The sequence below is a fragment of the Sarcophilus harrisii genome, chromosome 6 (genome assembly GCF_902635505.1).
Source record: "Sarcophilus harrisii chromosome 6, mSarHar1.11, whole genome shotgun sequence".
NCBI lineage: Eukaryota > Metazoa > Chordata > Mammalia > Dasyuromorphia > Dasyuridae > Sarcophilus > Sarcophilus harrisii.
Genome location: NC_045431.1, coordinates 211,702,761 through 211,717,878, shown reverse-complemented (window position 1 = coordinate 211,717,878; position 15,118 = coordinate 211,702,761). Strand labels below are relative to the sequence as shown.

Below are 15,118 nucleotides of genomic sequence, written 5' to 3'. Positions count from 1 at the left end.
CTAATTCTAAGCGGCAAGTGACATTTAGTTATTTACCTGATATAAAGGATGGATGAGCCCACTGGCACAAAATCCTTGGTGCGGAATCAAAACTTGCAGCTGTTTCTTACCTTTATCCTGATTATGTCTCACTTAGGGCAAGTTAAGCCATAAAAATTAACCAGGGTAGTGAAATGCATCAAATCCACATTAATATCTTTAATTACTGTGCCATACCTGAGTGCTCAGTCCTGCATTAGTAAGCTATCGGGATTCTCCATTAGGAACTCTGCTTTCACAAGCTGTGACACTGCTAATTTGCCTCAGGTGGAAAAAAATGCAAATCTTAGAAAAGAATATTTTTAAACAAAATTAGACCAAAGGCAATTACTACTTCTAAAATTAATGTCTTTTTTTTTTTTTTTTTTTTTTTTTTTACCTTCCCCTTTCCACTCTGGGTGATATTGAAACTCAAAGTGACTTTATTTTTAAAAATACATTTTACTATGGACTCAAGTCAATGCCTTGGAGGTTTCCATAAAAATTTATTGCCTCTTGCAGAAAACATGTATCTTTTTTCCCCTTTATGTATAAGATATAGTGATCAGAGACCTAGTCAATATAAATTCTGTGGTCTACTCTAGCAAAATTTTTAATAAATCCATCAGGGATGAAACCATGTGTTCTAGTTAAAACATTTTAATATTAATTTAACTGAAGTTTTACAGTTTAAAAAATTATAGCTTAGGAATATATCTCATTATTGAGCTTTTGAAAGATATATTCTTGTACAAATAAGAACTAATCAATGTGTTAAGAAAATGAGTGTTTCCAAAAGTAATAAATGAAAATATACATGTATTATGAGTTATAGATAACTATGGATATCAGTGAGCTATCCTGTATAAATAACTGACATTTACAAAGCACTCAAAAATTTTCCAGCTGCTTGATGTATGGACTCTTAATGAGATCCTCATAGCAAACCCATGAATTTAGCATCAAAGATATTTTTGTGCTCATTTTATGAATGAGGAAACTAAGACTAAGAAAATAATGTACTCATGTTTAAAAAGCTAGCAATAGGGGCAGCTAGGGGGAACATTGGATAGAGCACTCAGCCCTGAGTTCAAATTTGGCCTCAAGACACTTAATACTTCCTAGCTGTGTGACCCTGGGCAAGTCACTTAACCAAAAAAACCCTAAAAAACAAAAAAACAAAACCAAAAAACTTGGCAATAATCAGAGGCAGTATTCATACTTCAACCTTCTTGAATCTAGAGTCATTTTAATAATCATATTGAGCAGACTTCCAGTTCTGGTTATAATTTTATCTCACTAACTCCTCTACTTACATCTCTATCACGAGTGGTGTTTTGTCAAGAATGGAACTGGGCAGTCACCCTTATACATGGGGGAAAGGAGGAAAATAATGAATTTACATATGTGGCCCTCTTAGGGGAAGTTATATATCAGAGAGTATCATAGTTATATCAAGGATGTATAACTTGCCATTCAGAAAAAAGAAGCCACAGGTAATTTTTACTTTAACAACTGAACTGCTGGGACAGAATATAGAATTACCTCAGCTGGGTAAAATGTGCTAATGGATAACAGGATCAGCTTGTTATTTATTAGGTCCTAATCAGCTCCCTCTATTAACACATGTGAGCATTTCTTCTATAATTTGTAATCTTAGAAATGTATCGAGGGCATGAAGAGATTGTGATCTATCTAGGGTTCCATAACCAGTATATGCTATTGGTGAAATAAGAACCCATATTTCATAGTTTCAGGATCAGATGTCTATACACTACACCCTGATATTTTAATTTCCCATTTATTATAAGCCCACAATATTTATCCAACTTTCACCACTCCTACACCACGCTAAGCACTGTACAAATGTCATATCTATTCACACCCCGAACTGTAAGGTACTTGAGATAAAAATTCTTTTATCCTCAGTTTATAGATGTGCTCAAACTTACATGACTTGCCCAGGGTCCTATGTCTTGGAAGTATCAATCCACACTTATTATAATATATAATTCAACTTCTGATTTTTATAAATATGGAAACTAAAATGAGAGGAATAACACTAATCCCATATCTCATGACATCAAGTTGAATGTTCTGTGCTTCTCAGTAGATTCTGAATGATTAATGAGATGTAATTATTCTGAGGGTTCGAAATCCCCAATGATACATCTAAATAAAACATATAATTCATGATTCTTAAAAACACACATGGTACCTTGTCGTAGAATTTTTTTATAAAACTAAATATTCTTTTGTCCATTTTCCAAAGAAGAAGGACAAAGGATATTCACCTTATATAATTAAAATTATTTTAACACCAAACCTACCCTTATCTTGGAAGGTCAAACTAGAGTGGGTTTTAAAACATAATTTGATTTCCTTAATTGCTTTAAATTCACAGATATAAAAATAGGTTAATATGGGCAATCATCACTTCATGTTGCAGGTGTTCTTTGTTTACTACATATCAAATTCCAGGGATAATTTGCCAATCAACTAATATGGAGTAGTGTGGGAAGTGATTGCATTATGCTCAGCTCTACGGGAAAAGTACGACCATGCTGGGTTTGCTTTTAATGCTCTGTATCTACATAAATTGCTCAATTAGGAAAGTCTTTTGTGTAGAATATATTGGAAATTAAAGATCAGATTACACTTCATTCCATATTTGGCTAGCTCCTTACAAAAAATAAAAGAAGAAAGAAAAGAAAAGAAAGAAAAGTCTAGAAGACAACAAGTCAATAAGATGTTTCGAATTAAAATTTCTCTTTTCTCAAATATATACATAAATAGACATAGTAGCACCATTGATTCAAAAGTTGAAATGGATATTTACTTAACTTAAGAGATGTAGAAAAAAGCCCTCCAAAGATTAACTGACTCATTTGAGATTATCTGAGACACATAAAGACAAATGAACATTTCCAACTCAGTTGTTATGACTCCCACATTCTCTGTTCTTTCCAAGAGTCAAGAACAAAACCAAGTTGACAAATATATTCACAGATGTTATCAATTAATAGATGATTCATGGTTTTAGTAAACAGCTAATATAAAAAATGTAAAGCATGTCCAATGTCCTGCATGAAATTCATTCCTTAAGCTAAACAAAGACAAAAATTTATGTAGAAATAAATGTAACCTCAAAAAAACTAAAAGGATGAAACAGGTTCTCACAATAAGACTAGCTTGATACAACTCCTGGTAATCAAATCATATTTTTTTTTAATTCTCTTCCTTTATGAAAATCTGAAAAACATTAGATAGAGATACCATCATTAATTTCAGATCTCGGTTATATTTCATTTTCTTTTTCAATTCTCTATAATTTTCCTTTTTTGTTATATTATACTGGTAAATGTCATGTCCAAATTCAATTTGCTATCTTTCTTTCCTCCTAGGGATTCATTATGCTTACAATCACTGATGACTTTAAATGAAAATACAAACATTGCCATGCTACTTGGGAATTCTTGGGAATGGCATCTAATTACCAGAGAAACATTCAAATCCCCAATTTCTTATCAGTCATAAGGGGGCCACAAGAAGGCTGTATTTAGCTCAGAAATTTCCAGAGACAAACAAAAAGCAAAAAACCTCATGTTACCGAATAAGAGGGCAAAATTTTTGTAAGAAACAAAAACAGAACTCTAAACATTAAAATCAACATTTCAGAACAATTACTGGAAATGAAAAAGTCAATAGTGTCTAGCAAACTCTTTCTCACATTCAAGGTGATGGATTGTGGTTTTCAGGATTTAAATGGGGAAATACACACACACACACACACACACACACACACACACACACACACACAAATGTAAAATAGAGAGAATCTGCTCATTATGATCATGCTCCTCTCCAATCCCTTTTACATGATTTTAGGATTCATTTTTTAGGAGAAGACTCAAAGTTAATGGAATTCTTTATGTGCCCAGAAAATGCATTTTGGGAGTATTTTTCTTGATGTCAAACTTTATAAAATTCTGTGAAGCTTTTAGGGCTCTCTGGAGAGCATGCTTAAATGAGGATACATAGAAGTGATTAAAGATCCACTTTTAGCTATAGATCTCAAAACCATCCATTGTAATTGTTTGGAAAGTAATGGAGTTTTTCAGAGATTCCAAGAACTTATATCCTGAGTAAGAAAGGCAAAAAAAAACCAATGTCCTTTTAACCAAAAAGAGCAAAAAATATTTTCATCTATTAACTTAACTTTGATGACCTCTATTCATTGGAAGGTGGAGAAATAAAGTGAAATATTACTGGTTATTCAGATGTTCTCATACTAATCCCTTTTCCATAAGGGAGATATACATAAGATGTTCAGTTCTTCTGATAAGCCCTTGTCATAACTCTTGCTGATTTTAGCACATGAAATCATAGATAAGGACCAGTATAGTCAATTAAAAGATTACCTTTGGAGACATAAAGATGGAGACTTAAGTCTTACCACTGTCATATACTGGGTAGCCAGAAGTATGCCATTTAACCGCTTAGTGAACCAGAAACTGTAAGAATTTACATTTTAGATGCATTGCCAAGTGTTTTTTTTTTCTTTTTTTCTTTTTTTAATGATACAACTAATTGGAAATGAGACATTATATATTAAGTTCATAACACAGATCGCAGGTTTCTCCCCAGGAGAACAATCATACTCTTAGGACAATAACAACTTCAAAGCAATTAAATAAATGAAAATGAAGCCCTATCAACTGAAGAATGTTTGAGCAAATTATAGCATATGAATGTAATAGATTATTAATGATCCTTAAGATATGAAAATTATGAGGAAATGAGAAAACTACAGAAAGTTTTATGTCAATTGATGCAGAAAAATAAAAGAAAAGCATAAGGGCAATATTTATAACATTTAAAACCCTGCAAATTAAATACTACAAAGCAGCAGAACTCAGCTGGTCAGTAATGACCTTGTCCAAGAAAATAGTTAATAAAACACTTTACCTTAGCACACAGATAAGGAATTACTTAAGCTAACAAATCACATGTATTTTCAGAAAAGAGATTTCATCTACTTGTTTTACCTAAATAATATTCCTTGTAATAAGTAAGGTTCAGTGGAGGTGAGGGAGCATAGAGGAAAATTACTATGATTTAAAAAAAAAACAATATTAAATTGTAAAAAAAATTAAAAAAAAAACAAAAATAACCACCATCTACGATGCAATTAATATATGAATTCCCAAGGTTGAGTTAAAAAGTGAACATTTTAACTGAAGTCAATTCTAATGCCTTTTAAGTCCAACCCAATCTAATCTAAGCAATTATTTATTATCTATGCAAAACACTCTGGCAGTTTCTAGAAATAAAAAGGCAAAATAAGAAACAGTCCCTTCAAGGAGCTAACTTTCTAAAGAAAAGATATTACAAGAAATCATAAAGGGACTGATTTCAGAGAAACTTGGGAAGATTTGTGGGAACAGATGCAAAGTGATGTGAGCAAAACCAGGAGAATGATTCATATGTTAACAACAATATAAAGACAAACAACTTTGAAAGACTTAAAAACTCTGATCAGTGAAATGATCAACCATAATTCCAGAAGACAGCCAATGAAATGTGCTACAAACCTCCTGACAGAGGGTGATGGCTTCTGTATGCAAATACAGACCCTTGTTTTTGGTCATAATCAATAAAAGAATTTGTTTTAGTTGAAAATAAAGAAAAAATGTACCATATAAATATATGATTACATTCATAATAAATTAAAGATGAGTAAATGAGCATTAATAGCTGAGGGAGTCATGAAAGAATATAAGGTCTGAAAATCCTACCATATCCATCTCTGAATCCAAAGAGAAATAAGTTGTGGGAGTGATGGCATGGCAGTAATAATAAGTGATAATAGCAATAGTAATATTGGTGGTGGTGACTGTGGTGCTAAGAGTGATAGAAGGGACAGTGAGAAAGATAATGGCAGTGGTAGAAGGGTTGATAGTGATAGTAATTATGGTAGCAGTAGTAGTAGTAGTAATAGTAGTAGTAGTAGTAGTAGTAGTAGTAGTAGTAGTAGCAGTAGTAGTAGTAGTAATAGTGATAGTAGTAGTACTACTAGTAGTAATAATACTAGTAGCAATCGTAGTAGTAGTAGTAATAGTAATAGTAATAGTAACAATAGTAGTAGTAATAGTAATAGTACTAGTAGTAGTAATGGTAGAAGATGATTAGTTATTGCCACAACATTTATAACACAATAGAGCCTAATCATGGTTATTTCTAGTAAGATATACTGGAATGACTTTGTGGTAGACTGTTCACAAATATTCCATAGCAACTTTGTAATAAATTACTATTTCCCAGCCCTCAAGACAAGGGAGAAAAACAAAAAACACACTCACTGTAGCCTGCTGCTTTTCTGCTTTCTCAGCTGCCTCATTAAGTTGCTTTTGAAAGGCCTCCTGGAGAGACTTCATTTCTTCCCTAGTTTAATACAAGGAAAAAAAAAAAGACATAATACAATTTCTTCAGTCCCTTCTGCCCATGAGGAAAGAGGTTTTTTGTTTATTGTTTACTTGGGTTTAGAAAACAGACAACTTAAATCATGTAGGGCCAACCTGAAGCATTCAGCATTCATCTAAGGGTCCCTTTAATAAAGGTCTTTGTCTCTGGATGCAAGTGCAAAAAGTAAATTGTATTTAAAAGAAATTGACTTGCCATTATGTCTACCAAAGGATCCCACTGTGTAAAACATCTGTGAGCTGCATAATGGGTAGCAAATCAAATTAATATAATAATATGAACCAGCAAGCTAATTCCACTAAAACTATGGTAGGGTAGGAATATGCAAGTTATAGAAAGTGACTCCACATTTTATGAGTGTGTGTACTTCCAACTTCCATCGATATCTCCTAAGAGATGGTTTATCCTTGCTTAATATCATGCTACCTACAATGCTTCAGAGGTCTGAGCTTTTCTACAGTGTGTTTCAGTAGAAGGGTGTGCTTAGGACTAAAAGATAGCCTCATTGTTTTGAAACAAAAAGGAACACACACACAGACATTCACCATCAAATTGCACTGGGTACTTAACAAGAACTATTCTTCAACTAGTGAAAATAAAAACATTCTCAAAAATGCCAATGCCACTTCTTGAATTTATGCATTTGTTATCTGGCATCTTAAAATAAATGATTTCTAATCATACATTTTTCTAGATCCTTCAATTATTTTTGGTTTTTTCATCTAAGCCATGTTTATAAGAACAAGATCTGATTATTCCTGTACATATTTTAAAAATTATTTTCCTGTCCAGTGGAAGTAATTTTTCTAGACTTCCCTCCAATACACACTTCTACTATCCACCAAAAAATAAAAAAGTTTAAACAGAAGTTTCTACTGAAAGAGATCTAGGAGATCTTTTCTAATTGTCTCACTTTGTCGATGAGAAAAATGAGGCTCAGAGAGGAATTTTGCCAAAATAACAAACCTCCTCAGTAGAAGATGAGAAATGAGAAATTTCTCTCAATGCCAATTTCCCACATCATTCTGGTATTCTAGTAGACAAAAGAAGTTAACAGAAATAACAACTGATTTTCAAATGGAAGAGATACTCATAGGGACTAAGTAATTGTTTAAAAAAACAAAACAAAACAAAACAATAAATGTGTGACTGGGTGTTTAATAGTTCCCTTCAGTCTAGATTTCCTTCACCTCATTCTGAGGAGACTGGAGGTAGTTACTCTTCCCATCTCACCAATACATCATCCTATTTACAACAAATAACTCACTGGTTATAATTTGCATCCTGTGTAAAAGAAAGCTATATCATTAAGTATATCGACTCGCATCCCCACAATAGACTGAAAATAATGAAATTTCCCAAATTGTCCTGCCTGGTAGATATCATTATCGAGATCTTTGGATGTTGTCTTTCCATTCTGAATGAGACTATCATAGTCCTCAAATGCTTGACTCCATTTACCCCACAAATGAACCTAAAATAGAGTTGACTTTTTGCCCTCACTTCTGTAGAATGTAAAAATTGAGGGCAGGATTTGTTTTTTTAACCTTTATATTTCCTCTTCCTTGTACATTCAAAAGACATTCAATAAAATTTTATTAAATTGGATTGATTTGGTTTAAAAAAAAACTGAATTATTGTTGAAATGTGGTGTCATATAGGAAGAAAGCTAAAATTAAAACCAAGAGTTGACTGATTAAAATTCTTTGTCTTACTCTTGGCATGTGATCAAGAAAAAGATACACCTTTGAAATTTCAGTATTTTCATCTATAAAATGGAGGTATTAACACTTATACTATTGACATTGTAGGGATAGAATGACATAATATTTGTAAAAAAAAAAAAAAAAAAAGTGCTTAACACAGCCTGGCACATAGTATGTGTTATACAAATGCTTTTGACCTCCCAAAGCAAGATAGAAAAAATACATTGCCAATCTTATAAGGTCAAATAATATTAGATTTCTGTTACATTTCATGTTGGCAGTTATATCCGTGATGATTACTAATAGTGAACAATAAAAAACAATAAATTATAAAGTGACTAAAAAGCTGTACGACCTTGGACTAGTCATTTAACCACGTTGTTTTTCTATTTCCTCATCTTTAAAATGAAATGAATACATGTACTCTCTATAACTCAAGGTTGATGATGTTAGTCCTTTTAAAAAGATTAAAAGAATTATGTAAATTATTGAAATGCATGTGGTAATGATGATGACGACAAAAATGTATTATTCTTTTCTTGGAACACCTAACATAAATGTTCTGGCTTTGAATCTACATATACCTATTAAATATTTATAACAATTGATTTCTGGCACCCCAAACACCATTTATGAACAAGTTCTGCTTATCAGTTCAATTCCATCTATGCCTTTTTCAAATTAGAATTACTAGTGCTTTTACAGAACCAATAGGTAAATCCATAATCATTTTATTAATTCCATGACTGCTTTCCATGAACATAGATCTAAGCTGAAAAGTGTCTCGGAAGATTTCTAGTCCAACCCACACATTTTACAGATGAGCTAACTGAGGCTGAGAGAAGTTATGTGAGTTGTTCAAAGTCACATATATAGAAAGCCTTAAAGCTTGGTCTTCTGACTATGGAGAAAATGCTAGCATTACTGAGCTAAATGAAACTTTGGGACATCAGAAGCAAATTTATTCCTGGGAAATATTGTATTTCTTGGGATTTTTAAAAATATATTTTTTTCATTTATTCATCCCCTGGGAAACTGTACTTTAAATGATGTTTTCTCACAATTGAGTTGTTAACAAGATAAGATGTTACTTAGTGACTTGGGAGGAAAAAATAAGCATAAACAATTTACTAAATTCCCACCAGACTCGTTCATGTTAATACATGTTACATTTATTGCTTTTTTATTTTGTTTTGTTTAGTCTTCAAATAGTAGACAAAATTCCCTCTTAATAGTTTCCTAACCAAACTCCCGTGCTGCTGCTCATTACAGCTGCTGGAAATAAGCCCAAAGAACAGGTTGTCTATAGAATCCATAAAAGAGAAAAAGCAAAGGTAGATTATATGACCCGATTCCATTATTATTAGAGGCAAAAAGGCTGGTTGAGCTGTAAAGTGGAAGGCTGATCTTCTGAATCCCTCCCTTCTATTAAGGACATTATATCAAACATACTTCTATATAGTTTTACCTTCCTATGCCTTCAAAGCATCAGGATTCGGCATGTGATGGAGCCAATCATATAAGTTCCCAAGAGCCAGTTGTCAAATTTTCAATGTGAACATTCACACCCAGAAAATCATCAAAAGCTACAAACTGGGGCTTAAATTGTTATATTAATGTTTACCATGAGAAAATATCAATAATGCAGATCAAAAACAATTAGGATGTTTTGTACATTTTTTAAAAAAAAGATTTGGTTGTTTAAATTTACTGATATATGACTGCTCAGTTCTTTCATGCTGTATTAGGCTGTCTTCTCCTGAAGTCAGCATTCAAGTCCTAGCTTGATCTGGAAGGAGCTGGGAGCTAACTCACTGAATGGAAAAGTATATTGAAAGAGGGAGAGGAAGAGGCAGTGTCTAGTTTATGGTAAGATGGAAGAAGGGTGAATGAACAGATGGATGTGTAGATGGATAGGAGAGATGATGGTAAGGAGACAGGGGATCGTTCTGAGTAGGATTTTTGCTAATGCGCTTAAAACACTTTTTGCCAGGTTCATCAACCAGAATTTTTGTTTGTTTGTTTGTTTTTCAGCAATATAGGTTAGTCTTGATAAGAAAACCATTTCTATTTAAGCAGACAAGGTCCTGCTCTGTAATTTAGAGTCAAAGGAAACTGCCTGGACTACTGAGAGGCTGAGGGATACCTTAGGGAGGATGGTTCAGTTGGAGGACTTCAATACATATAGCTCTTCTAACATCAAAGTCAGCTTTTTTAATAAAAACCTGTGACATCAAAGTCACTTTTTTAGTGAAGGTCAAGTGTAAACTAAAGAGTGTTCTGTATAAACAAAGGGGGAAGGGAGTTTAAACTGATCCTGGTAATTTCCAAGAGTGACTTTAAATTTTGAGTTGGCTAATCCTAGCTCCTTCTAGAGGTAGCCCAAGTTCCTCATCAATATGCAGATATAAATTTTCATTTAGTGTGATCATTTAAAATTCCAGTTAAAGTATTATGCAAATTGATAGTGATCAAATGGCATAATTTGTGGATAATTTTGGGAGACATTGTGGATAATTTTGACCAAATGATCAAAGCTACAACTAACAATTTTAATACCTTAGGTAAATAAGCAGTAATTAGAACATGTTAAGTGATGGCAGAAATTTATAGACAAAACTCTATATGAAGAGAAATCTCTTGTCCTTTAACTTCCCAAAATCTCCAGATTCTAGGGCCATTTTTCCAAATTATCTTGGTTTTTTTTTAGAATATATATATATATATAATCTATTTGTATATATAAATTTGCATATGTATATATAACATATATCTATTATCTATTTGTATATATAAATTTGCATATGTATATATAACATATATGTAACATTTGTATGTAATATATAAATGTTTTATATATATATACATATATGTGTGTATATATATATATATATATATATATATATATATTGCATTTACTTGCACATATCTACACCTTAGCTAGATTATAAGCACTTTAAGAAAGTATTTCATTTAAAAAAATCTCTTTATCCCCAGCACCTTGGACAATACATATAACAGATTGAGGGGATGTATAAATTGAGCTTCATTGCCTGAGACAGAGATATCAGGACAGTAATAGCAGCCTGGGTGGGAAGAGAGTATGAGGTAGCATCTAGGGTGGCTTCTGACATGGGAAGACAAAAGACAATCCATCACAAAGCCAGAACAGGGACAGAGGTCAACTAGGATAGAAAGAAAAAGAGTGACAACTTGCCTTTTTAATGAATTGCTCTTGTGAATAAGGTATTAAACTCATTTCTCTTGGCTGAAAAACTCTAAATACTATAGATGCTTTCTCCATTTTAGCACTTTGGTGAAAAGTCTTATTCTGTCCTAGATATGCTTGATGTTGCATAGTTAAACAATGAGACAAATTAATACCTTTTCCCTTCTCAATAATGATTTTGCTATGAAGCATTCTAAAAGTCTCTAGTTTGAATGACTCACACAATGAATGACCTTCTATTCTCCAAGCTCTGTTGAAAAGATTTTACATCTAATTTATGTTCACAAGTTTAAAGTATTAAACAACAGAATGGTAGAAAACAAAACACAGAATGTTCGCTCTAGGGATGTTACCTATAACAATAGGTCCCCCTCACAATGGATAATTTGGGTATGATTAAGTGCAGTGTGCTTTGAGAAACCCATTGCCATGTTCACATCTTATTGCGGCCATTTATCAGGGTCTCTTTAACTAAAATGCTATGGAATTGCTTTTAAAATGTATTAAATGATGGGGTTGAACCACATTCAATAACTTTAATAGACTCTGCACAATCTAAATGCTTATCTTTAGTTAATCTTGCCAAGTTCTAGCTGCTAAATGAAGGATGGCATCTATCAGCTAACATTTCATGTGTAGCTGAAACAAAACAGCTTCTTCCATCCCTAACTGTCACTGTTGATAGTGTCTCTACAGAATTACCTCCTTTCACCTTGCCAACTCAAGCCTTAGCATAATGGATTGTCACAGTTTCAGAGTTGGGCTATTCAGGAGAGAATGACCAAAAGAGAAAAAAAAGAAAAGAAAACAAAAGGGGGGGAACTTACCTTTGTTTTTTGCCTAATTCCAGAAGCTTCTGAACATCACTCTTAGCTGATGCTTCATCATTTTTCAAAGACTGGTAAGGAAAAGCAAAGGGTTTACAAAATGATTACAAAAATGATGATTGATCCCTCCTTCCATAGAATACCAAATTTTGCTACAAATAGTAATGATTTAGCTAGCCAATTTGGACAAAAAGAATTTAGCCCATTTCCTCCAAAATTAAATGATCTATAGGAACATATTAAAATTCACAAATTTCAATAAAGGATTCTAATAAAGTCACGCTGGTTTTAAATGGTTTTAAGAGTATATTAAAGAAGTTAGCTTGTAGGTGAGTTAAGGGCAGCTAGATGTGATGTAGTTCTAGTAGATATGAAGATTCATCTTCATAAATTCAAATGTGACTTCAAAAACTTACTGTATGATCCTAGACAAGTCATGTAATACTATTTGCCTCAGTTTAATCATTTGTAAAATATGCTGAAAAAGTAATAGAAAACCACCCCAGTACCTTTGCAAACAAAATCCCAATTGAAGAGTTGCATATGACTGGAAAAAATGACTAACAAGAACAATAAAGTAAAGAGAAAGGATTTCCAAACTAGAGTACCCAAATGGATCAGAATGAAAGAACTAGTGCTGCCGAAAACTTCAGTTATCTCAAAATAAAAGAATACAAACTGCCGTCTCTTTCTTCTTTTCCTAGGCTGTTGCTTTGTCCACAGCTCTCAACGTATATACCCAGTTTGCTTTACAAAAGAGAGGGGAAGGAAGGGAAGAATACAAATAGTGTCCCAGAAAACTAGCATCCTGAAATCAAAGCAGCCAAGAACAAGAGAATATTGGCCCCCTTAGATCATTATTCATCTCGATGAATCATAGAATATAAAACTCTAAGGATCCATACTCTATAAAGGGGACTGTATAATGAAGGGAAAAATTATTTGAATACTTCAAAGACAAGTGCAGGATGTCACCAATTATTTGGGGTTCCAGGAAAGTCACTTTTCCAAGAAACTCAACTACTTTGTCAAACCTCTTTTGATTTAAGATTTATATTCCATCTGTTTCCAAATAGGAGTGAAATTGGCCAAATCATCCATCTAATATACAAGCAAAATCCAAGAAAAAAGTAAAAATACTTATGAGATGTCACCACAGATAGGGCACAATACATGTACTGAACATAAACTTGCAGGAGACCTCCAGAGATCTTCATTTTGAGCCCATTCACTCTAAAATTTGAAATTATTCTAACAAGATTAGAGGTGGCACAATGCACTAAATAGGGCACTGAATTGGAGGGTGAGGATCTGGATTCAAATTCAAGCTTTGTAACACTGTGTGACTTTGAACATCCCATTTATTTACTTCACATCTGTAGGATTTACTTTATTCTTTTAAAAGGATGGCTAGGTGGCCACTTTAATTAAAGTCTCTCTAATGTCTCTTTCTTCATCATTAAGGCTATGAACTTCTATCTCTCTATGGAGGAGAAGCAATAGATTCAAAATTGGGAAGACAAAACTATTACCGATGACAGATACACAGTCAAAGAGGAGAAGTGATAGCTAAAATGATTTCCAGCTAAAAGGAGATTAAAAACAAAAAGAAAAAATAAAAATATAAAGATATTTTTTTCTTAAATCCATATGATGTTGTGGTCTTATATTGAAGGAAGCAAAGATTTCAATGCATGCCATGTGCTCCTAAGTACATACTGGATATAGATTCTAATACTTTAAATTAAGAAGTAACTTGAGAAGTAATCTAATCCCTTTCATCTTTATATTATAACACAATGTACTAATTGATATTCATAATGATAATCTCTATTTAGGATAAGTCTGGGCCAGATCAAGTCTTTGCTATGACAAAGGGATATGTTGTTGTTGTCCAGTTATTTTAGTCATATACAATTCTTCATGACCCTATATGGAATTTTCTTGAAAAGGATACTAGAATGATTTGCATATCTTTCTCCAGCTCATTTTATAAATGAGGGAACTGAGGCAAACAGGATTAAGTGATTTTTCCAAAGGAATAAAACCATTAAGTTATCTAAAGCCAGATTTGAACTCAGAAAGATGAATTTTCCTGACTCCAGACCCCACACTCTATTCTCTATACCATCTAGCTTCCCTATGAGGGGAAATAGTGAATTATATTACTCAATATCATGAATGATCATTTTCATTTCAGAGTTTCCATATCCCCACTCCATCAACCCTTCATTTTTTTCCTCAACTGCTTCTAGTGTTTATCCTATCACCCCCAACCACTTGCCAATTCATCTACTTCCTCTCTGCTTCAAACAATCAAAATTTCCTGTGGTGAATTCCATTTCCTTAAGGCCTTGGTCTCTATTTAGTGAATCTGATATTTTAATTTATGCTATGTAATAATAGCAGGCTTTGGTTTATGCAAATCAATAGAATGTACATCCAAGAATGTTTTTCTCTTCTTTTTTTAAATACAGAGTGCATAAGCAGCAGCAATTGCTGCTTAATAGGTATGTATGCACTCTGTTACCTATTAAGCAGCAATTAATAAATACTCACTAAATTAAATTATATTTCCCCTCTCATAAAATAAAGTGTTCTAGCAGAAGAAAATCATCAAATGAATACATTTTAGATTGGATGTCTAGAGTTCTGAAGTTTCTGCTATGAACTCACTATGTTATTGTGAGTATATCAGTCCAGTTTTCTCTATGACATTTTCTTAAAGGCCTGCTGGAAGATATCACAGTCCACTTTCCTTGAAAAATATAAATTTCTAAAGTGTAAACTACATTCTTGACTGAACAGGAAGGGGAGAGGCCATATGGTAGGTTCCTTTGCAGTCTGCACTCCCT

General features: G+C 32.9%; 1 protein-coding gene across 2 annotated transcripts in view; it reads right to left on the bottom strand.

Moving 5' to 3' along the window:
- LUZP2 (leucine zipper protein 2) overlaps nt 1-15,118 on the bottom strand; it is a 684,014-nt gene that overhangs the window by 385,864 nt on the left and 283,032 nt on the right. For both annotated transcript variants that reach the window (XM_031941821.1, XM_031941822.1), the window contains exons 3-4: nt 12,264-12,334; nt 6,381-6,462 (exon numbers count right to left, since the gene is read on the bottom strand). In XM_031941821.1, coding sequence (XP_031797681.1) covers nt 6,381-6,462; nt 12,264-12,334 — 153 coding nt within the window. The remainder of the gene's footprint in view (nt 1-6,380; nt 6,463-12,263; nt 12,335-15,118) is intronic.